This window comes from Myotis myotis, unplaced genomic scaffold, assembly GCF_014108235.1.
Source record: "Myotis myotis isolate mMyoMyo1 unplaced genomic scaffold, mMyoMyo1.p scaffold_m19_p_15, whole genome shotgun sequence".
Taxonomy (NCBI): domain Eukaryota; kingdom Metazoa; phylum Chordata; class Mammalia; order Chiroptera; family Vespertilionidae; genus Myotis; species Myotis myotis.
In genome coordinates, this window is record NW_023416319.1 from 26,042,553 (window position 1) to 26,066,998 (window position 24,446).

Here is a 24,446-nt window from a genome sequence, read left to right on the forward strand (position 1 = left end):
AATTCTAGTTCATTCTTACAACAGAGCACTATTCACTCATTATAAATATATTGTAGACATTTGTTGTAGGTAATGCAACAGTATTCCTAATATATTTTAATGGGGAAAATGAAGGTTACTAAATAGCATTTATTGAATATTTTAAAGTTATAAACGGACATAAACAGAAATGGACCAGAGAGAAATCTATTAAAATATTAACCAAGTAGTTTTTCTTTTAGTGGTGATGATATTGCTCATCATTTTCTTTGTTAGTTTCTCTATTTTCTAAATGGAACAAAAATAAAATAAATCTTTTTTAATGTAAGAAAATATTCCCAAGCCTATTTTAATTTAAAGGAAAGGCACTGAAATTTAAGAGCAGAAAGAACCATAGCGATGACCTACCTCAGCACAGAGTCCATTTGCGGAAGGAGGGGTGATTCAGGAATGGTGTCTCAGCTCGGATGCCACAGTATAAAGGGAGTCAAGGTAGAGGAGGAAGCAGGACACTGACCACACAGAGCTTCCCCTATAATCAACCATCATCTTAGCAACCAGCTTCACTGCCTCAGGCCTAAATCCTTCTGCAGTCGCGTTAGTCTATGGAATACCATTTTCCATGATGACCTTGTGAGTTTGTTGGCAGTGTTTCCCCAAGTGTAGGCTATATACCACAGGGGCTATGAAATATTCTAGCCAATACACACATATGGTACTAAATAGCATTGAATCACATAGTATGAGAGCTAGTCCCTGTACTAGTTTGCTATGGCTGCTGTAACAAATGACCAGAAACTGAGTGGCTTAAAAATCATGTAAGTTTATTCTCTTACAGTTCTGAAGATCAGAAATCTAAGATCAAGGTGTAGGGCTGCATTCCTTATGGAAACTTCTGGGAGAATCTGTTTTCTTCCCTTTTCCAGATTCCAGAGGCGGCCAGCATTCCTTGACTCAGTGCATCACTCCAGCTTCTTGTTGTTTCATTGTCATATTTTCTGACTGTGACTTTCCTGCCTCCCTCTTATGGGGACCCCTGTAAGGACTCTGAGCCCACTCAGATAACCCAGGATAAACTTCTCACCTCAAGTTTCTTAACTGCCTTAACTTTGTCACATCTGCAACGTCTCTTTTGTCATGTAAGGGCTAGGGTTAGTTTCTTGAATTAGGACACGGACATCTTTGGGGCCATGATACATCCTACCAAAGACTCACTGTCAAATTTCTTTCAACCTTCTGAGCGTAAGGAGAAAGCCAAACTCTGGTTTATGTCTTTGTTTCTAGCACTTGCCGATCTCCCTTTCAAATCAAGAGGACACGTTTACCAAAAAGATGGCAGTTCTAAAACTCAGGGGCCTTGACTAGTCATGGCATCTAGGAATTTTATTATCAATTATCTGCTTTTCATTGTTACAGTTTACGTTTATCTTCAAGTTGGGGTAAATATACCCTTTCCTCCCATTTATAGTAGCTCCAAACAGGTTTTTTAAAATATAAATAAGCAAATTGAGTCTGATACTTGTAAAAGCAGTATCATAGGTGGCATGCAGGTATGGCACAGGTGAGTGAGGAATGTGAATGACTACAGTTTGGGAGAACACCAACCTACTTACAATTAGGCAAGAATGGGGATGTTTAGGGATAATTCTGCTCCATGCTTAGCACTACATGAGGCTTGCCTTAGGAATTTTCCTTTCTGTCTCTTGTTTGGTTCTGTAGGTGGGTGAATCAGCAAGACAGGGAGAAAGATCTTCCTCCTTGTTCATGAAGAATGCAAATCACCAGTGGAAAATCTGTGGGATGCCATTGATTGGGGGATGTTCTCCTTGAGGCTCCTTGACAAGGGAACATTCAGCAACATCAACAAGGTGGAGGATGCTGGAGTAGACCTCACTGCTGATTATTCTTTTTCCCAAAGCCTCCTGGGGTTGAAAGCAAGCTTTAATGGAAAAGTGGATGTATTGTAGTTAGGAATATGTCTTCATCAAATCTAGGATTTTACTGTACATCCGTTGAGGAGCATCAAGGCCCCAGATGAAATCAATGTGGTTCCAATCTGGCAATAGCTGGAAGTAATGGAGATTCCTGATTTGGGGGAGTACCCTGGCCACATCCTGGATTGTTATAAGGACATCATTTCCACCAACCCAAATAGCAGTAGGCACTGTCATGGCAGTCAAGTTATACAGTGGGGGACGACTCTATGGGGGAGAAAGAAAGGACATTCATGAGAGGAAGCTCCTCACAGAAACAAATGAATTCAAATAAGTACAGAGGCTACCAAGTCAGTATCTACCAAGTCAATTGTTCAGTCAGGCACTGAGGGAAATAGGAAGGAAACATGCAATGCTTCTTATCTTCAGGAGTTTGAAGACACAGGCAAGATAACCAAACAAACATTTGTATGCAAAATAAGGTATGTTAAATGCTATAAAACACTCTGTAAAGAAAATCAAAGTGAAGACAAAGAAGAAGTTATTTCCAGTTGGAGGCTTCATATACAAAGAAGTCATTTGAGATGACTCTTGAGTGATAGTTGGAATTTGACAGATAGGAAGGAGGGTGGGAGGGCTTCCTAGGAGGCAGGAAGAGCCTGTATGCCATGGTCAGGAATGGCAAGCTGTCCAGTGTATACCCAGAGAAGAAAACATTTGAAAGAATATTGTAGGATATAAGATTGGAGACAGACAGTCAAGGTCTAAATGCCAGACTAGGGTATTTGGACATGTTTCAGAAGTTTTGGGGACAAAGCAGGTTCATTTCTCAGAGCTCTGTCTTAAGAGGCCTATATGAACATGAGTTTGTGAAATGACTTGAAGAAAGGATAGTTCCTGAAAAAATCTAGTCAAGCAACATGGATGGTCCACAGAAGGAGATAATTAAAGTTATGGATATGGCTAACTTCTCCAAGGAAGAGAGATACTAGTGTAGAGATGTTAAGAATCTTGGGAAATGCTGACAGTTGGACAGTGGTGGGAAACAGAGAGTAGCCAGTGTAGAGGACAAAGAGAGCAAACAAAAAGGGAAAGAAAAAAATCAGAGATCATTGCGTTACAAAGTCCAAGTTAGGGGAGTAAGTTGCAAGGAAACTATAGTAACTGTTTGTTTTTCATGAGGTACAGGAGCTCATTGAAGAGAATAAAAGGAGTAAGAGGGGAGAAGGGATAAAAAGAAATGAGGGCCAAGAGCACATGCAGGTGACCTGGGAAAATGAGAGGATCTTCATTTTCTGAGCGAGAAAAGAAGGCTAGAATCAAGGGGACAGAGACATTTTCAGGTGGTAAGAGGGAGGTTAAGAAATTTTATTCATGCAACAAATAAATATCGAGGGCTCAGTAAATGCCACATACTCTGCTAGGTGAGAAAACATTGGTGAACAAAAGAGAAGGTAATCCCTATCCTCATGGAGCTTGCATGGGTTAATCCTCTTATTCCCGAAAAAATATAGAATAGGTACAGAGCCTGTGCTGGAAGCTTAAGAAGAGGGCAAACTGATAAAATTAGAATGTAATAAAAATTGACTTCAAATTGAAATGGAATTTTTGGACTGGAACCTGGATGCTTTGTCCGCCAGAATTGAAGATTGAATCCACAGACAGAAAGTGATTTAGCAAAGGTGGAGATTTGTTGAAGAACAAGTACAGACTCCCACATGGGGAGAGGGAAAGAGTCCCACAGAATGGACTCCCAAGTAGGGAGGGGGAAAGGGTCCCACTGAGTTCTTTTTCCCTATGGCTTATAAAGGCTGCAGATCCTGATGCCTTGATATCCCCTCTGATTGGCCACTATTCCCTTTAACTGGTTACTATACTAACCCCTGGGCTCAAAGGTTGAGCCTCACATGGGACATGTGAGGTTCTCCCTCCCTTCTTCCTTATTGTTTTCCTATTCCCCCCTGGGCTCTCTTCTTCTGCTTCTGGATGAAGGTCTTCCTTCTCTTTATTTTATAAATATAGACCTTTTGCTGTTCCCAGCTCCCTCATTCTATGGAAATATACCGGTTGCAGCTTTTCAGTTTTCCTATTCTATGGAAATATACCTTCTGCTGCTCTGCAGCCCTGTGCTTCCTCCATGGTCCCCTTAGTTTCCAAAATTTCTAAAATCTCCTAAACCTGTACTATTTACCCCTAAAATTCCTGTTTCAAAATGATCTAAAATCACACACAAATAAAAGAGGATCAGCCTGGATAAATTCTAAGGACATTTACACTATCACATACTTATCACATTGTACACTTCAATCTTAAAATTTCATATGCTGATTTTACCTAATAAAGCTGAAAAAAAGAACTTGATTATAATGGTTTTAACTGTGATATATTTTGTTCCATTTTCTCTTAAAAGTAAACAATATAACCCAGCTGGCATGACTTAGTGGTTGAGCATCAACCTATAAACCAGGAGGTCACAGTTAGATTCCCGATCAGGGCACATGCTCCGGTTGTAGGCCTGATCCCCAGTGGGGTGCATGCAAGAGGCAGCCAATCAATGATTCTCTCTCATAACTGATGTTTTTTTCTCTCTCTCTCCCTCTCACTTTCTCTCTGAAATCAATAAAAATAGATATTAAAAAAGTAAACAATATATAACCCGCTTAATAAAAATAAGGGATGACAGCGGAAGTATGTAAAATCCAAAATAGAGCCTTCTTTACTCCATCACGTCCATTTACTTCCCCCTTTCTTTCCTCCCCTCTCTGAGAATAATAACTTTAACATTTGTTAGGTGGTTGTTGTTTTTTTCTGACCCTTTTCTAAGCATTTGTGAATATACATAGTTTGAGTGGTAGGAGAAAAGTTTTTGGGTAATGGAAATGTTCTATAGTATCTTGATTGTGTTGTGGTTACACAAATGAATATATTTGTCAAAGTTCACTGAATTGCACATGTAAAATCAGTGAATTTTATTGTAAGTAAACAACACCATAGTCAAGCAGTTAAAAATAATAAAAATATGCATAGCTCTTACAGTTGTCTTAAAAGCTAGGAGAATCATTTCTCTAACAATTCAATATATTATTGAGAAATAACTGGTCTGATTGACTGTTTTGATGCTCAGAAACAGCCTAATTAATGTGGGTTTGCATTAAGAATAGCTTTAAATATGTCAGTCTTGGAAAACATTGAAAAATTTTAATTTAATGGGTTTAGTTCAAACAGAGAAGCCCAGCTCCTGACTTTGAGAAAAGAAATGATGGCAACAACATTGGTTAAAGCACAGGAGGGCCAAAGGAATCTATAGATTTGGATGTGTAACGTTAGAAGGAGAAAGATGCCTTAAGACAAGTCTTCATGCTGGATAATACTCTCTTAATGTTCATGTTGTATCCAAATTCTTGCTGTTAGTATCAAGAAATGTGTATTCATTTACTCTGTAAATTTGTATAGGTTTTGGTAAAACTATTTTCACTATTATGCAGCCATTAAGATTATGTTAAAAAACACCTCAGTAACATTGGTTATGTCTTGCTATAACCATACTAAAAGAAATGCTAAAAGCTGTGTAAGAGCAATAATGCTGAGAAGACTGGAATGAATGCAACAAAATATTGGTATATCTAGTTATCTCTGGGTGGAGGGATTATAAATTATTTAATTTCCTTAGCATATGCTTCTTTTTTCCCTAGATTTTTCACAATGAATACATATCAAAATCACAAAATTTTCAAAAAGTTCTATCTATCCATGTGAATACCACCAGTTGCCAGGTAGGATTCTTCTCACTCTCAAATAACTTATTTTTACAATGTCTCAAAACCACCCTTCTGGAGGCATTCTGAATAACTCACCTGATTGTAGTGACGCATGTTCTCAGCTTCGCTTCCCCAGTCATAAGCTCTGAATTCATTAGATCGGTAAAGCTGAAATAAATGTGTGTGTGGGTTTTTTTAGAAATATAATATTCAGAATCATTAATGTTAATAGCAAATCTTAGAAAAACACTGTACACTAGAAAGAAAATAAGGCTTCCTGACCAGTAAAAGATGGAAATACATTTTTACTGTGAAAAACAATTAGAGAGAGAGAGAGAGAGAGAGAGAGAGAGAGAGAGAGAGAGAAGTGATCTCCCGTGGTTTGTAGGATAAGCTAATGGAAAACCAAAACTCATTAGGGAGAATCATATTCCTCTCTCCGGGGAAGGCTCAGATTCCTGAGGTTTTCCCAGCTTACCTATTGTTTTAGCGCAGGGCCTCTCTTACAAGCTTTGATTTAAGATGGGAATTATTTATGTTACCTACTTGTTCTGCACCATATTTGTCATTTCTCTTAAAACCCAGGGAAATCAGACCATTTAAGATGTGACAAGGACAAAATGGAAGCCAGCTGGTAAGTTCTTAGAGGAGGCCTGTTAACTCTGTCCTTTCACATATAATGAAAATAGGGATGAGAATGGTTTTCCATGACAAAGTCACTACCTGCTTTATATGGAGGATGTTCTGTATTGACGATCCAGTGGGAGAGTGCGACATGTACACATCCATCCGACTCTGAAGGGAAATAAACCACATGTTACAGCAAGAATCACCCACAGAAATAAACTATGCCTTTCAAAAACAGAAAACAATTCAGCTAAAACTTAGTAAACAAATACTGGGGTTTTTGAAAATATCTATGTGAATCATCTAGATAAGTCTGAATTTTTGTCAGACACTCGAACATGAGTGAACTCTGGGCTGACCAGTGGCATGGGTTGCTTGAGAGCAAACCTGCATCAGCTCTGAAACTATAAGATAATTGGTTTACTTTGAAGTAAAAGAAGCAATAATGGACATCATGGAGGAAAGGTGCAATGTGCAAGTATGCCTAGACGCGCTATTGCAGATCAGTAGATCAAAAATACCTAAACTTCAGGATCTAACTCTGTTAATTATAATCTTTGTGACTTTGGGCAAGTTATTTAACATCTCTGAGTTTCTGTATTGTCATCTATTAAATGAAGATAATGAAAATCATGCTACCAATTTGGTGGGCTCTTGTGAAGATAAAATAAAATATTGTAAAAGAAAAGCTAATAAATAATCATTTCTATGTGCACTGTACTTCGATCTTTGTAAACATTATAGAGATACAATAGTAATCATAATTTTATATCTGAGATTATCATAAAACTAATCAAGGGAACTATTAAAAATCTTTACTTTTGAATAAGTAGGCTTTGAACAATGGTTCCTCATGGTTTTTGGTCTAACACAACTTAGCTTCTTAACAAATAGGAGTAGAGTGGGTTGATAGACAAGCGTTTGGGACTAGCTTTACTAGTCTCATTTGGCTGCCATTTGGAATATGACAGAGATAACTATACAACCACACTCCACTGCAGATGCCAACTCCTCCTCCTCCTCCTTGAATTCTCAGTAACAGGAAACAAAGAGTTGATGAAACAGGACTGCTGCTTCTTCATAGAAAAGGGATTCCTTCTCCATTCTGTTCTGTCTTTTAAGTTCTAAGTTAACTGATGGGTTTTATTTGAGGCCAGAGTCATCCAACATGTGAGGGCACACACACAGTAAGTTCAATGCTTATATGTGCTTCACCTCTTTTTGAGAATTTTATTTTATTTTTTAAATTTTTATTAAATTTATTGAAGTTACATTGGGTAATAGGGTCAAACAGGTTTCAAATGCACATTTCTATGATACATGATCTGTATGTTGCATTGTGTGCCCACCACCCAAAGTCAAATAATCTTCTGTCACCATATATTTGACCTTCTTTGCTGTCCCTCCTTCCCCCTTCCCTCTGGTAACCATCATGCTGTTGTCTGTCTGTGTCTATGAGTTTCAGTTTTATTCTAGGATTTTATTTTTAATGCACTATAGTAATTGTAAGATCAAACTCACGGTAGTAAGTGATGGCTGATTATGAACATGTGAAACTACTGCCTATTGTGGAACATTCATTTTCCTAAACTTGATCAGGGATGGAAGGTTGAAGTCGCCTATTTATTCTTTTCCCCAGTCTTCACATTCATGGTCAATTAAACTCCTAATCTATGCATAACAAGTAAATTTCTGCATGTAAGAGCTTAGAATACCATATTAATTTATGCAGAGTAACAGACACATCAAACTAAATCAAAGGAAAGCTGGAATTTCTCAAAAAAACACCCAATGGTCCCATAATCCTTATACATACCATATTCAGATTGTTCCTGATGAATCCTGCCCATAAGTCCATTACTTCACGACATAGCACCCATAATATTTTATTGTTGCATATTGTGGCAAAAGGTGGCTTCTCTGACTTATCTGCTAAAAAGACACCTTTGGTACCAAACAATTTCTGTAAAAGTAAAAAAAAAAAAGATTCTTTTCAAGAATTGTTTCAAACTTTTTGACATTCTCATCATCCCAGAAATAAGGATTTTTGAGGATCAATTTGTATTTGCTCTTGCAGCCAAGGAGACCAAGTCATTCAGGCAAAGGAACTACGATACTTATGAATCCATCTGCACCCAGGGAAGATCACCAGACATAATTTATAAGGAGATTGCAGTGAGGACCCTTAACCCCAAATTCGCTTCTTCATGGTGAAGCTTCTCTGTATTCTGTCATTGTAGCCTGTAAATCAGTAATTGACTTCATCTTTAATATCTCATTCTGCCGGGAGCCGGTCCATGCTTGCTGTTTCAAGGGACCTGGCATATATGGCATACTGTTCTTAATATGTTTGCTCACCTTCTTGGCACTATGTGTTTTAACCAAGGTCTCTGAGAAAGGTTGTTTCCCCAGGTAGGGATTTTCCCCTGAAGTTAGGGAGGGAATAAAACCTCTTAACTAGTGCCAGGTGGGTAATTAATCACTTTAACTATGAACAATCATGCTTAAGCTACATAATCTTTACTCCCTGGAATGGAGATAAGAAACGCCCTAACCTTTGTAATAGAGATTGATAGGATTGAATCAACTGGTATAAATACAGATGTAATAAGACAGCAAGACACAGAACTTAGAACACAGAACTTAGAACACAGAACTTAGAACACAGAACTTAGAATACAGAGCTTAGAACACAGAACTAAGAAGACAGAACCTACACAGAACTAGAGACAGAAGAACTTCGCTGGAGAGAACATGGCAAAAGATCCTGGACTGAACCTGACTACAGAAATTGGCAAGAGAACCTGACTAGAACCTGGTGACTGAACCTGGCTGGAGAACCTGGAGAACCTGGAGAACCTAGCGAGGGAACTTGGACACAGAACCTGGCTGGAGATCCAGACCTTAACCTGGCTGGAGATCCTGGCTAGAGATCCTGGCTAGGCTGCTGATCAACTGAACACTGTCTCCGTGCCCTTCCTTCTTCGCCGACTCCGTCCACACCTTTGGGGACCCCTGGACCTGCTGGGGTTGGACCCCGGCATCATTCATTGTCAAGAAAGGCAGAATATTTCTCCTTAAGGTTAAATATTGCCTTGAATAAGAAGGAAAAGTAGGATTTTCCCTATTACCCATGTGCACATTGTTTTTCTAGGAGTGTCCCAGATGAGCTAGCATTTATGCTGAAAAGTAGAGAATGGTGTACCAAAGAGAGGGTGCCACTGGACAGAAAGGGAGGTGGCATGCTAAAACGTCTAGGGCTTGGGAAAGTAAGATTGGGTGGGGAATCTCTGATGAGAGGACTGGAGCTTCTCTGGGCAACAGATATTATCAAGTGCCAGAGGAGGTCAGGGAATGCGACTTACAGTGGCAGGAAACTTGACAATAGGCGGTATGAAACAGATAAGCCAGGGACAATATTTGCCTCAGACCCAATCTCTGTAGGCAAAGCAGTATATATGCAAAACTGGTAATAAATGTGTCTATCTCTGAATTTAACTAATTTGTCTGCTCAATCTGTCCAAATATAGGAAACATCCAACACTGATATCAATACACTTTGCAGTAGAACTATCAACCACACAAAAGGGAAGTTACATTACTTGAGCTCAAGTAGATAATACAATCAAACTATTACCAAACCAATCATTTAGGCCCTATGGAAATTCTTCCTTGTCTTAGCTCAACAAACAATGGTTTTCCATATCTATTTCTCCACCATAAACCAGGGCCTCCTTTTATATATGAATTACTGTGATACCCTAATTGGTCTTGACTTCACTTTGGTCAAAATTGATTTTACCCTTCACCCCAAATTTAAGGTGCAATCTTGGTAAAATACTATGTCCATGGTGCCAATGACCTTTTTAAAGAAACAAAAAGCAAATAGAAAAATAATTTAGATTGATAAAATTCCAAAATCACAATTAACCATCAAACTGCTTTTCCAATCCTTGGAAAATAACCAATAAATATTTGAAGAAATAACTGAGTTGTAAGACAATTAGGCTTTATAATCATAGTTTTAGTAAATTACAAGTTGCCATACGGGAAGGATTATTTTATTCATGTTTAACATCAAAGTCAGGATATCAGTGACCATATGAAACTAGAAAAATATCTTCCATTTGGACATTGCAAGTTCATTGACCAGCTCAGTGGAACAAGAATGGAACAAGAAAACATGAATGGACTTTAAGCTGACATAGCACTCAGCACAGCTAGCAGTTCTGATATATAGTCAGGTCTGTTAATGATTGAGTGTAGTAACTTGTATATGACAGCAGTAGATAGTGTGGTACAGACTCGCACACACATGGACACACACACAAATAAGCACTTGGTTGCAGATTCTGTTTTCCACAGATTTCATCTAAACTTCCTACTTTTACTTCATCACAGACTTTAAAATAATGAATATCTATGTTCCAAAATGAGACCCTCAAATACATTTTGGTGAAATAGGGAGCCTACCTTGATTACAGAACTTGGAAGTAGAAAAAAACTGGTAAAAATACCCTTGGGGTATTTGAATGAGGCCACAGGACTCAAGGCAAAATTCATTTTGATTCTCTGTGCCACTTCAGGCATGGTGGAAAAGGCTGCAAACCCTGGGAGAACAGGAGACAAGACACTCTTGTAAAAATGAGAAATGCACAATGTCTCTATTAAGAAAAGTAGGGACTCTTGTCATTTTTATCCATCTATTGCCATGATCTTGGGAATGAATTGGGAGACTCTTCTGAGTCTCTGCACAGAGAATCTGCATTCAGTCCTCTCTGCTCTCAAGTCTACTTTTTTCTTTTTCTTTTTTTTTTTTTTTAAATACTGGAAAGTGTAACTGGGTTGGGGAAAGTGAGGGATAAGCTGCTACTGGCAAGTGAACTATGACAACCTCACTTTCAAAGCCTGGAGGAACTGCTGGCAATATTGTCATTTTGCCCCCAACGCTGAGGTGCTGAGTCCAGAGCTTCCAGAAGTAAAGAATCAGTTCCTGGGAGGTGACTCACGAAGAAGGCCTTTCTGCAGTATCATCGAGTGATTCCAGTTTTCCTTTCTCACAATGGAATGAGATTTCATTGCTCTCACTGCTTCACCAGATGCTTACCAACCCTCCAGAATTCTTTTCCTGCTTTCAAGAGAGAAGGGGATTTCCCTCGGTCCACTGTGGTCCCAGGAAGAACCAGGTGTGTCCATTTGTTCTGAACTTTAAGTAATAGCATTGCACCCATTGCTAGCCCTGTGAGCATGAGGAGATCAGCACTACACAGAAGAAGCTCCAAGGAGTTTTCTGTGTATTTTGGTTCTCCAAGGTGCCTTCTTGGCCCCCCTCCATTGTGTGTGTGTGTGGTTGTTTCCATAGCAGAAGCTTCCGCCCCCCACCCCCCGCTGCCCCGCCCAAAATTCTTATTGAAACTGTCCTGGCCAAAGAGAAAAAAAAAAGAGCTGACTTTGTATCAATTGATACAAAAACTCTGAAACAGGCATAATACTTCCCCCTAGAAGATTTCTGTAGGTTTTTTGTTGCCCATACTAACTCCGGAGCCTTATTATCACTTAATGAGTTGGGGCCTTGGTAGCTAAGTGTCTTGCAAACAGTGGGCCTTTCCCACAAAACAAAAATTGCTCTGCCCTGTATGCAAATAATACTCACTACAAAATTTTATGCCCTGAATGCGATGCAGATCACTGATGATCAAATTTTCTGTTTTCTTTGAAGAGCACATATGAGAGCATATCCTGTAAAAGTCCTACTCACTTTTCTAGACTCCACTCAAGTCATTCCTGCTCCATCCAAAGCCTAGGCACCTTATGGATGAAGTCTAACTGACCTGGTTTAATGTGGGTTCTGTCTCTTACTTGCTAAGAGACCTCAAATAATCCACTTAATTTCTTTGAATTGATGTTTCCTCTTCTGGGAGATAGAAATAATAACAGAAAGTTTTAAAGAGAGATATTTTGGGAAAGTTCCTAAACACAGGGTCCTAAACCCAGTAAATGCTCACTAAATGTTAGCTTTGATAGTATAATTATTTACTTGTTAGTAGCAGTTATTTTGGGGAGGGGGACCTCCTATTAGTTCTTTGATACCCTATAGAATGCCCTCTGATGCTCACTGCCTGTTCTAAGCTTGTAAGCTGCTGATCAATATAAAACAATGATAAATATATATTTTCTGTTGATAATAATGGCGACTACTGTAAGAATGTTTACTGTCTCTTGCACAGTTTCACCCATACTTAGTTTTAACGTAACTCGATCTCTTAAAATTGGAAACTTCAGTGGAAGATCACTAGCAAATTCACATTTTTAACTGTATAGATCCCTTTACATTTTTATTTGGAACTAGATTACTGATTCCCCCCCACTCAAAAAAAGATCTAGGAAATCATTAAAAAGTATGTTTTAAAAGAGCAGAGCCTTTGGACTTTTAAAAAAATTCTACATAGTTCTTACATTTAATTGATATTCTATATTATATTATTTGGATATCTATTACACTAAATAGATATTTCCACTTGATTTATTATAGTAAACTTTCATGTTCCAACTCAAAAAAATAATCATATCTTTTCAATTTGTTCAAATATAAATGTAAGCTCCTCCCTTTTATTTATTTTTTAAAAATCCCATGTGGGTTGTGAGGAAGGTATGATTATATTCTTCAGGGATTATTTTATGTCATTAGGCTTTACATTTTCAGCTCAGAGGGAGTCTAGAAACTTATTCTTTGATACTTCTTTGTATTTGGTGTACATGTTATTCTGGGAAATTACATCACCATTACAAATGTATAGTTATGATCAGAAATGAAGGAGATATTTGGCCTATGTATAGTCTCTGAAATTCAGGTTTATAGCCTCTTAGGGCACTGAGTTTATGTGCTAAGAACAGGACAGAGAATCAAGGACACTATTAATGGCAGTAACTCTGTTCCAGTTTAAAGGTGAACTCTTACAAGACTCTGACCCTTGTAAAACATTGACCTTTGTGAACATACCTATTGTAGTGCCAAGTGAATGTCCAACAAAATACAACTTCTCCTGCCCAGTTTTATTTACAATGAAGTCTATTATGCTCGGGAGATCATATTTGGCCATTTCATCAAAACTGCAAAATAAAACAGGGTCTTATAAATACTCCCAACTAAGTTTGTAACTTGGAGCATTTGATCACATTTTTTTACACTTATTTGGTGTATATTTCATTACTTATCCAGTTACATGCAGGCTATTATAACTTTCGTGTACTGCATTCACATGGGTTACTTTCTAATAACAGGAATGATTGCTAGACTTGTGTATAGTACCTGAAGTTCAGTCTTACTTCTCCTCTTCACTTCCTTCCATTGTGTTTGCTTCCCTTCCCTTCCCCCGTCCCCCAATCTAGTTTGCATGCTGCTCCTTCAGACTCCCCCAGGGAACTTAAGACTCTCAGGGCCATTATAATGCCCCACTTTGGAAACAGAATTGGTTGTAAATCACGATTCTCGCATGTAATAGCTTTTTAGCATCTGCTATAAGGAAGTCATTAAGGTTGGATAGTATTAAAGAAATAACTCTGGCTGCAATTAGTTGTTGCTGTTATTAACATTTCTGTCTATATAAAGGAATATATATATACTCAACATATACCAAAATCTTACAGTACCAGTTCAGCTAGTATTGTTAGAGGAGAACAATTGGTACATAACATTTAGTTGAGTAAGGTATCCCATGATTTAGAGGACTGTTTTAATAAACAACATGTGAGGAAATATCTAGGTTGATACTCCTAAGTATGGGAGTTGTGATACTTTACAGTAAACAAGATCCTAGCTCCCAGCCAAGGACCAGTGACACAAAATATTTCCCAATGTTCACCACACTGCTCAAAAGCTCTGACTCTAACAATTTATTCTAACCTTCCTTTCTTCTCAACCTGCCAGTGGATTCTGAGTATTTCATTACTTTGCATATGACAGTGAGCTTAGGCCTGTGAAGGAAAGCCTACTGTGGGCACCAGCTTGTCCTCTGGTGACCCCAGAAACACTTTCACTAAAAGAAACACTCAACATATCAAAAGATTCTTCTCCATTGCCCATTAACAAAGTTTTAAAGATCTCAAATTAGAATTTTCTAAAATGGTATTCTAGCCTGGCCTGCATGGCTCAGTGGTTGAACGTCAACCTATGAACCTGGGGGTCACAGTCCAATTCCAGGTGGTCAGGGCACATGCCTGGGTTGTGGGCCCAATCCCTAGTCAAGGTAGGGCAGAAGGCAGTTAATCAATGATTCTCCCTTCTCATTGATATCTCTCTCTCTCTCTCTCTCTCTCTCTCTCTCTCTCTCTCTCTCTCTCTCCCTTCCTTTCAAAAATTCATAAAAATATATTTAAAAACAAAACAAAAAATAGTATTCTATAAAATTCAACCATAGTTTCTCTAAAAAAAATTTAGTACTGATACACATCATTGTGAAATTGATTGGCTGTCCAAAAGAAAGGACTTGTATTAGCAGCGCTAGAATGAATAGAAAATTTGTGAGGGCAGGGACATTGTTCCCTTTTGTATGCTCAGAGCCTAGAATAGTGCATATATTAGGCACTAAATAAATATGGATTGACGGCATACATTGGTCATAAGAATTCCTGTGCTGTCCTTTGGGACATACTTTTAATGTATAGCATTGGATAAAATTGGATGTTAAAATAATCTTCTTAAAATGATATAATTTGACTATGAGAGAATCAGTGGAAATCAAAGCTTCTTGCAATTTCTGACTTTTGAGATGTTAGTAGGAACTACAAGGAACTGTGACTTCAAAGGTCATAGATTATTATTAATATCATTCACACTATTATATTCAAAATTGTCTCAAACTTGACACAGTTTACCTAAAGGCCCAGTATTTTTCTTCAGTCACTGACAGTGTTTTGTGTTTTCTTGACCAAACATTCCCCCGACTGTTCCCCATCCAGACATCGTAACCTGCATCTGCGAGAATGAATCCAAGGCTTCCATTGGCATAATTCTTAAGCCAGGAGGAATTGTCTATAAACAGGGCATGCTGCATGTACACAACTGGCCGGGGACCTGAAGCGAGGGAGGAAAAGAGAGACAACAGAGATAGGTAGATAATGAGAAAATAGTTTATGATAAATAGAGCATCTCAGGAACATGATAGAAATGTGTGCGTGTGCACATGCACGCGCGCGCACACACACACACACACACACACCATACCAGAAAAAGCAAAAACCAAAAACACCATTCACCTTTTCCCTGTCATTAGTATAGAACTTTATGACCACAAAGCAAATTTCTTGAGCAAATACTTTGTACCTGGTGTTATGGCCATTGGCTGACATGCTTGAGCCTATTAAATTCTTACAATAACTCTATACATTAGTTACTATTTTGAGGATCCTCATTGCACAGGTGTGGAAACTAAGACTTAAGATAATTAAGTAACTTTCCCAAGGGGTCACCCAGCCAACAAGGTACTGAGTCAGGACTCAAGCTGGGCTCTATTTCATGCCAAAGCATGCGCTTGTAACTGCTATGCTCTATGATTTCGCATTTATATATCTTCTGGGTGTGGCTTACAGCGACATGGAAGCAATCATGTTTAATGGAGTCCTATGCCTCTTCCAGTCCTTCCTTTAGGGAAGAAGAGGGAGTGAGTGTAAATGGATAATCACTAATTTCTCACCAAGCTTCTCACCAAACACCCAGCCTCTACCCACGGGAGAACATTTGGAAATTATAATAGTAAAATCAGCTCAACACCCCTCTGCCAACTCTCAAATTCCCAATGGATAGAGTATTCACTGGGGGAGATGAGAAGGACCAGGGTAAAATGTTAAATTATAATTTAATTGTTAAGAAAACAGGCTCTGGAGTCAGGTGGCCTGGGGTTGGATCCTGGTTCTGTCACTTGCTATTTGTGTGACTTCAAGTCTACTTCATAACCTGCTTGCCTCAGTTTCATCATCAGTAAAGTAATGATTAATAGTATTAGTAACGATTAATAGTATTGACTTCATAGGTTTGCTAGGAATGATACTCCTGATGAATGACTTTTAATTCCAAATCTTCCCAAATTCTTCCTCCTGAAGCAAAACCTTTCCTTGAAAAAGTTTCCCCCTTTTGTATTTCATAGTTCCCGCTCCCCCACTCCTGAAAAAGATTTGGTTGCCAGATTTAGCCAAAAGCAAGCAAACAAACAAACAAAAGTGATAAAGAAAAAGACCTGAGGCCCCATTAAATTTGAATAAAACAATGAATAACTTTTTCATCTGAGTTCTATACACTCAAGTGAGACATATATGAAAGCCTGCTTGTTGTTTATGAAATTCAACTTTAACTAGGTGTCTCGTGTTTTGTCAGGTAATCCCACTCACATCACACTCCCCCCACTTTTAAAAAACTCTTGAATTACAGATTTCTTTCTGAGAGGGAGAAAGTGTCAAACAACATGATTAAAGCTGCCTCTGAATGTGGGTGGTGGGAGAGATGCAGAGTGGTCACTGAGGCTTTGCAGAGATTTTGCTTGCTCTTCTCTCTCCCTCGTCAGAGGTTTTGCAGTTCTAGTTTCCCCTCTGCTTGTGCATGGCCTGGCTCCTCATTCTAGAACGAGGCCATATTAACCCCATGCTCTTTCATTCCACAAACCATCTGTCTCTTAGAGCATGTGTGAATGTTAAAGTTTTCTTTTCTGGAAGAAGTTTCAGAAATGCCAATCATTAAGTTAAACTTTTATCACGAAGAGGATGGTCTATTGAATCTAGTGAGGGCCAGAGATCCTCTTTTGGGGCACCCCAAAACCAACTTTATACAACCCAACAAATCCCTTTCCAACGGTGAGGAAATCCACTTTCTTGGAATACAGAAGTTCATCACCTGGAAAATCAGTAATGAGCTTACAAAACGTAGGCTCCACCTTTGCCTTTACACCCAAACAAGCAGGCCTAGTTGCTGTCAACAAGATCAGTCTTGCCTTTGCTATTTTTAGGTTCTTGGCAGTCTTCTGAGAATTAGAAAAGAATGAGACTCCCTGCTAACCATTTAAAGACTAATGCAAAAATTCAAAAAATGTTTGATATATCAGTCACTCTCTTAAAGAAAAGCCAGCACTAAATTTTAGTTTTATCCAACCCTTATCAGGAAGGGCACAACTTGTACCTGCACTCCTAGTATCTCTTCGCCCGTGAGGAATTCTGTTGACGCTGAGGATGTACCCATCTTGAGTGATAACTTCATACTCTTCATTGGGGTAGCCATTATAGGTGATGATTTCACTCTGGCCAGTGAAAGCACAGGCATTAGCTAAACATTTTCTAGAAAGGTTATCAAAAGAAACTAGAACAAAGTATCGTTGTAAGCTTATCAGGGTGAATTATTTGTAATCTGTAGTCCCAGGTAACTATAAAATTAATTTATTAAATAAAGTATTGATAAAAAATAAGTAGAATATTAGAAAATGTCTATTGTTGATATTTCTTTAGTGGGGGGAGATAATATTTAGCATTGACCCATTCTTTTGACAAACTATATTCTCAAGTCAATTGTCTTTGAGATCTTTCTTGGTTTAAAGGTAATAAGATCACAGGCCAATAGAGAGCAGTTATAAATATCATCCAGGTAGTTTAAAATATAAATTATTAATATTATTAAAAAGATAAGTTTTCTGTAAAAATACAGTTCTGTTTTGCATGACTAGAAAGTATTATTTATTCAGCCAAAAGAGCAGGCCAACCTAGCTTGACTTTTGGAGAAGGATTAAAAATCACCCGTTTTAACCCTAGCTGGTTTGGCTCAGTGGATAGAGCATCCGCCTGTGGACTGAAGGGTCCTGGGTTTGATTCTGGTCAAGGGCACTTGCCTGATTGCAGGCTTGATCCCCAGTAGGGGGCATGAAGGAGGCAGCAGATCAATGATTTGCTCTCACCATTGATGTTTCTATCTCTCTCCCTCTCCCTTCCTCTCTGAAATTAATAAAAAAATATTTTTTAAAAATAGCCTGTTTTATCTGTTTTCTTATCAGAGATTTTCAGCTCTAACAGGACTTTTAATAATTTTATAACCTATTATCTGCTTTATTTGGTGTTCTTTGGAATTTTCCATGACTTACAGTATTCATCCACGTTTCAGGATTCGCTTCTCTTTCCAAATGAAAGATTTTATCAGCATTTAAAGTTCCACAAATCAAACAGGTTGTTGTTAAAAACAGCCACATCATTGGAATGCCTGCTATAAAACATTTGATAATTACAGATTAATTTTATACATCAGAGTTGATTAATGAAATGAAAATAGTACCCTAATAAAAAAGTGACTAACATCCTGAGAAAGCTGAGAAAGTGTGGAAGAGAACAAGTACAGTGACCTAACTCTGGGCATTATTAAACTATTTTTTTCACACAAAAACTACCTTAAAATAGCCCACTTCTGAAAATAAAATGAATTTAGTCTAGTGTGAAGACTTATTTTTATCTCTTATTTTAATGAAAAATTTTCAATTATTTTAAGTCTTTGTTCACCTGAGATTTTCCGGAACACCTAGAGACTCAGAGGACATATTTCCACACCCTGGCAAAACTGAAAGTGGAGGTACCCTATAGTCTAGCTCAGCACTCCACAAAGCAAATAAGAACTGAAGCTCCAACCACACAAACAAGCTGGCGATAAGTTTCTACTGGTGTGACTACTTCTCTTGTGGACACCCAATGGCAAACGTTAAATAAACGTGCAATGTATCCTCTTGGCATTGCTTAAATCATGTATTTTCAAAGTAGGACAACGTCATCTCAGTGTAAGCACTCATATGAGAGCTCCAACGGCATGAGATTGAAGTCCAGTATCACTACACACAAGATTCCTAACCTTGGGCAAGTTATTTTTAGTGGCTTTGTCTCTTGGTTTCCTTGATGTAGAGTGAGGACAATAACATTACATGGTTATAAGGAAGATTACAGGGTTAGAGAGAGGATTAAGTGACATATAGAACACTAAGCGCAGTGTAAGCTCTTTCACCGCTTAATGTAAGAAGGAGTGAGAGAGAAAGAGCAGAGAGCCTTGGCTATAACAGATTAATGACTGACTTCTAGAAATTCAGAATTTACTTTTGAAATTAAATAACTTTCTGTTCACTTGCTATCTGGTTAAGACAGTTTTATATCTGTAAGTGGTATATAATTTACAACATTTTTGAAATGAATAATAGCTAATATCTATTGAACGTTTGGCCTGTGCCAGGCACTGTTCTAATCACTTCTCATTTGTTATTTAAACCTCAAAGAAACTCCATGAGGTAGCTCCTGTTATTATCCTCATTTTATCAATGAAAAAAACAAAGGCTGAAAGAAATTTAAGATCTGCTCAAGGTCACAGGGCCAACAGGTGACAGAAGAACTACGACAAGAACGCAGGCAGCCTCCCTGAAGAGCTCTTACAACCTGATTTTCAAGCCAACTGCCTCCTGGTTGTGAGAAATCTTGATTTTACCTGCTACTGAGGACTCCAATGGATTAGGAACTTCTGATTTTCGGCATGTGACATCAGGCTGAAGAATGAGATACGGTTGCAGTGATAGTTAGAAGTCAGACGGATGAGAGACAGGAAACCCGGGGAAATGGGGAAACCTTGGACTATGATACACACCCAGGGCGTCTTCCCAGTCACCAAATGCCACAATGCACTTGTGGGTTGGGAAATAATGGTCTATATGATGACAAATAACCAGTTTGACTGAATCCTCATGTTTCCATTTTCTATTGCTGTTGGGAGGGTTCAGCAACATTTTGAAACCAATGAGTCAAATGAGGAAGTAAAATGTATTCAGGATCCTAATGCATAAGATAAGACATAATGCTAACTACCTCCTCAACCCCACAGCGTTACTGTGAGGATCAAATGACACAATGTATAGTTGGCCCTTGAACAACATGGGTTTGAAATGGGTGGGTCCACCTATATGCGGATATTTTTCAAAAAATATTGTAAATGCATTTTCTCTTTCTTAATAACATTTTCTTTTTCAGGCTTACTTTATAGTAAAAATACAGTATATAATGCCTCTAATGTGCAAAATATGTACTAATCAATGTTTATGTTATCGGTAAGGCTTCCTGTCATCAGTAGGCTATTAGTAGTTAAGTTTTTGGGGAGTCAAGTGATAGATTTTTGACCAGGTAAGGGTTCAGCACCCATAACTCCCTTGTTGTTCAAGGGTCAACTGTATGTGACAGTACTGATGTCAACCACCTAGTGCAGCGATTTTCAACTTGTGTGCCTCAAGAATTTTTAAAACACACAATACCTCACTAGTCAATCACGAACTGACCTCACTTTTCATACATTGTCAAAATAAAAAAAACAACAACAGCCAACATATAACAATAGCCATCTGGTATGAATGCCCTATCTTGAATCATAAATACTTAGGTCATATAACAGAGTTGCATCTTATTGGTCATGTCACATAATAAGGTTGTCTCTGATTGGTTAATTCTTGGTACTAGAAATCCTTATGGTATACGTGTATAGGCACCTGATTTTTTAGTCACTCTGAAGCAGAAAGGGCAGACTATTACTAATACTTTTTTGTGAATAAATAAAAATTATACTTTTTGTCAGATTGGCAAAAAATATATTTTTGGGTGTGTCGCAGAATTTTAGTAATTAGTTTATGTGTGCCATGAGATGACAAAGTTGAAATCACTGATCTAGTGTGCAGGGATGTGATTGATTGTACCTAAACTGACAAGGTGAGGCCATCCTGACTCCCAACTCTTAAGTCCAGGAAAAGTTTGGAACTAGCAGTGTGGCAGAAAAAAAACAGACTCATATTGCTAAAGGGATTCAACCTGTTGCCAACCTTGGCAGCAACCATTGTGGGAGCTAATCTACAAACCAGTTAGACTCTGCCTTAAACAGGTAGAGTTGAAGACCTGAGGAGAATAAAGACAATTTAGCTTTATGCCCCACCTGAAAGACTAGATAATGGAGGTGTATGTGATTTAATTTTTCACTTCACTTTGCATGCCTGTAGAGTACACACAATCACTACATTTTGTTCATTTTCCAACAGGAAGAAGGCTTACATTGCTACTAAGCATGATACTGGAGTTTCAATTTTATTAGTTTGGACTCATTCTCAAATACATTCAAAAACAAAAATATTATTCATATATGTCCAAATCCTAAGATCTGTTCCACTGTGTGAGAAATTTTATGCCATTTAAACAAATGTGGTGTGAAAGGAAACACTCAGCTTGCTGGACTAAGATTATGTACCAGCCCATACTCAGTATTTGATGAGGGACTCAACCATGCTTTGCCATTGTGGACAGTACAATGGCAGAAGTGTGTAGACTTGTCTGGAATCTTTCATGGGTTATGACTCTCAAACAACCCTTTCCAACAAAACTTCAATGGACTCTCTGGAGAGTTCTAGGAAGCACATTATTATTATTATTATTATTGATCTGTTGCCATGACTCAATGTGGAAATAGCATGAATATGGTTAAACTGCTCAGGTTTTTACAAATTGTTGATCAGCTTAAATCCCAGAAGAATTTCAACACTATTGCCTCTTTATATTTCTTCCTCAACTCTGAAGATTATCTGAGGATTATTTAAATAATCTGGAGAATTCTTCCAATTCTTTTATTTGACAGATACAAGGCCATATCAAATAAAGTTATTTTTTCCACAATGTTTTCATCATTCTTACAATGTAAGCTTGCTACTTTAGTAGTGATTTAATATATTGAAATGATTTAAAATGAAATACATTGGAACTTCTTTCTTGTTTCTGTGAAATATCAAATGATGGCTCCTACTCTCTAGAACAGTGGTTCTCAACCTGTGGGTCGCGACCCCTTTGGGGGTCAAACAACCCTTTCACAGGGGTCACCTAAATATATCCTGCATATCAGAGATTTACATTATGATTCATAACAGTAGCAAAATTACAGTTATGAAGTAGCAACGAAAATAATTTTATGGTTGGGGGTCACCACAACATGAGGAACTGTATTAAAAGGTTGCAGCATTAGGAAGGTTGAGAACCACTGCTCTAGAAGCTCAAATTTCCCCTGTTTTTTGTTTGTTTTTTGCTTTGTTGTTGTTTGTTTTTCATAAAGCTAGATGGTATTAGAGCTGGAAAGGAATGTTGGCTAAAATGTAGATTAAGGGGCAGCCTTTCAGAAGTCCTGTGGTATTTCTGATATCTTGACCCAAGGATCATGTCACAGCCTCAGCAAATTGTTTAATGATGGCTGCCCAGTTAATTATCAAGATGACTGAAAATACATGGTTGAACATAGATCCTTGATCTTGGTATCTATCTGTGAAAATAGTTCTTATTTTTCTTCCAATGTTCTAATTCAAAATATATTTGCTATTAAGTATCATCTTTTTGTCTGTTTGTTTGCTTCTTTTCCCCCAAAGACTGCCTTTTAGTAACACATGACTGTTTCAAAGGGGGCATAATTTCCCCTTGCACACAACTCAAAGTTTAAAAAATATTAGGCATAACCAACAAAATAGAAACTAAGTATTTGGAAAAAGGAATAATTTGAAACCTTACAAATTGAGACAAATTTTGCCTTGGAGGAAAAGACTTTGTATAAACAGGACCACAGAATTTGTTGCCAGTTAACTAGATAATTTATGTAATTCTTTATGCTTACTAAAATTCAAACCGGATGCAATAAAGCCGTGTGTGTGTGTGTGTGTGTGTGTGTGTGTGTGTGTGTGTGTGTAAAATGATTGATTAGCACATTTTGGCATTAGGAAAGGCATTTTAAATTATATTTCAAATTTTTATTTCTTTACCCATAAAGCAAAGTTGTCAGTGTTCATGATGTCTATAAGAAACAGTGTTGTTCTTGAGATTACCTATTAGAGTGGAGCCTGTTCTCTTTAGTGTTGGTATCAATGCGTCTCAGTTTCAGCTCCACTACACTAGACCCATCTTCAAATACCGTGCAGCTATGATAAAAAAAAAAAGTAGAAGAGAGAAATGACAAATAAGAAATTCTAGCCATCATAAATGAGTGAACTACTGAAGGTTTTTGAAACGAGGCCATAATGTGCTAAATGAATATTTATCCACCCCAAACCAAAATGCTCAAAAGAAAGATCACTTACATTTAAAGAGAAGTTATTACCAAGAGTGCTGGTTATTGCCTGTGATGACATCCACGACCCGCAGTGGCAGGATCAGAACACTACCGGTGGAAAAGGTCAAAGCTTTGTGAGAATGAAGAGGAAGGACCATACCACAGTGGGAGGAAATTTATACCATCCATTCCTCCAAGCCGGTTTACCTGCCTAACTGCTTACTTAATGAGTGGCATTAAGTAATTTGTATTTGAATTCCTGTAGGAGGTATATTCAAATAGAGATTCTTTTTTTTTTGAAAAACCAGATGCAGAACACAGCCAGAAATTCGAGTTGGATCTAATTTGAGATACAGTCTTATCAATTTGCAAAGGTAAATATCGGGTGATTGGAATGTGTAAAGAGGTAACAATGGCTCTTTTGGTATATGCTCCCTTTTCTTTCCAGAGTTAATTGTCTACATTGCTAAGTTACTATCAAATCACCTTCAAATCTTCCCAGCATGCCTGGAAATGGGTAGATAGCTTTTTTTTTTTAGTATCACAGTATCTTGATTTTATCTCTCTCCCAATCACTATCAATATCAAAACTGTTTGCTGAGTGAATTAATAAACAAATGAATGAACGACTCTACAAACAGAGTAATTGCTTAATTATTGAAGAATAGTAATAATGTTTATTACCAGCTTGGCCATAAATTCTAATGGGTGTTTGCTCTTATGTATGTTTCAAAGGACATTATTTCTTAACACTTTTTTACAATAAATTTAATAGAGGAGAGTTAATTCATAGGAAAAATCAATTGTATTTTGCTTTTGTATTTTATTGGAATAGGCCTACCATTATTCTTACACTAGTGGCCCAGTGCACAAAATTTGTGCACTGGGGGGAGGGGGGGTGGGGCGGGGGAGGTTCCCTTAGCCCAGCCTGCACCCTCTCCAATCGGGGACGCCACAGGGATCGAGCCTAAACCGGTAGTTGGACATCCCTCTTGCAATCTGGGACTGCTGGCTCCTAACAACTCACCTGCCTGCCTG

At 38.0% G+C, this 24,446-nt stretch overlaps 2 protein-coding genes across 8 annotated transcripts in view; both read right to left on the minus strand.

Moving 5' to 3' along the window:
* Positions 1-782: 782 nt before the first annotated feature.
* LIPN (lipase family member N) lies at positions 783-23,483 on the minus strand. 4 transcript variants are annotated; one of them, XM_036336699.1, is made up of 12 exons: positions 23,437-23,483; positions 23,185-23,277; positions 19,785-19,842; positions 18,412-18,527; positions 17,463-17,580; positions 15,173-15,371; positions 13,299-13,408; positions 10,772-10,908; positions 8,115-8,261; positions 6,395-6,466; positions 5,768-5,839; positions 783-2,180 (listed from the first exon to the last, which is right to left on the minus strand). In XM_036336699.1, exons 4-12 carry the CDS (start codon positions 18,517-18,519, stop codon positions 1,947-1,949), a joined length of 1,197 nt encoding a protein of 398 aa, XP_036192592.1. In that variant the 5' UTR covers positions 18,520-18,527; positions 19,785-19,842; positions 23,185-23,277; positions 23,437-23,483; the 3' UTR covers positions 783-1,946. The 4 variants fall into 4 exon arrangements, with proteins under 4 accessions (XP_036192592.1, XP_036192593.1, XP_036192596.1 ...); XM_036336700.1 differs by lacking the exon at positions 23,437-23,483 and having other exon boundaries at positions 18,412-18,530; positions 23,185-23,268; XM_036336703.1 differs by lacking the exons at positions 23,185-23,277; positions 23,437-23,483 and having other exon boundaries at positions 18,412-18,530; positions 19,785-19,965.
* Positions 23,221-24,446, minus strand: part of LIPK (lipase family member K) — a 44,890-nt gene continuing 43,664 nt past the window's right edge. For 3 of the 4 annotated variants that reach the window (XM_036336698.1, XM_036336693.1, XM_036336692.1), the window contains 2 exons: positions 23,437-23,516; positions 23,222-23,277 (listed from right to left, as the gene is read on the minus strand). The gene's annotated coding sequence lies outside the window, so the exon portion shown is untranslated. Of the gene's footprint in view, positions 23,278-23,436; positions 23,517-24,446 lie in introns of all 4 variants that reach the window. The other variant, XM_036336694.1, reaches the window with a different exon arrangement.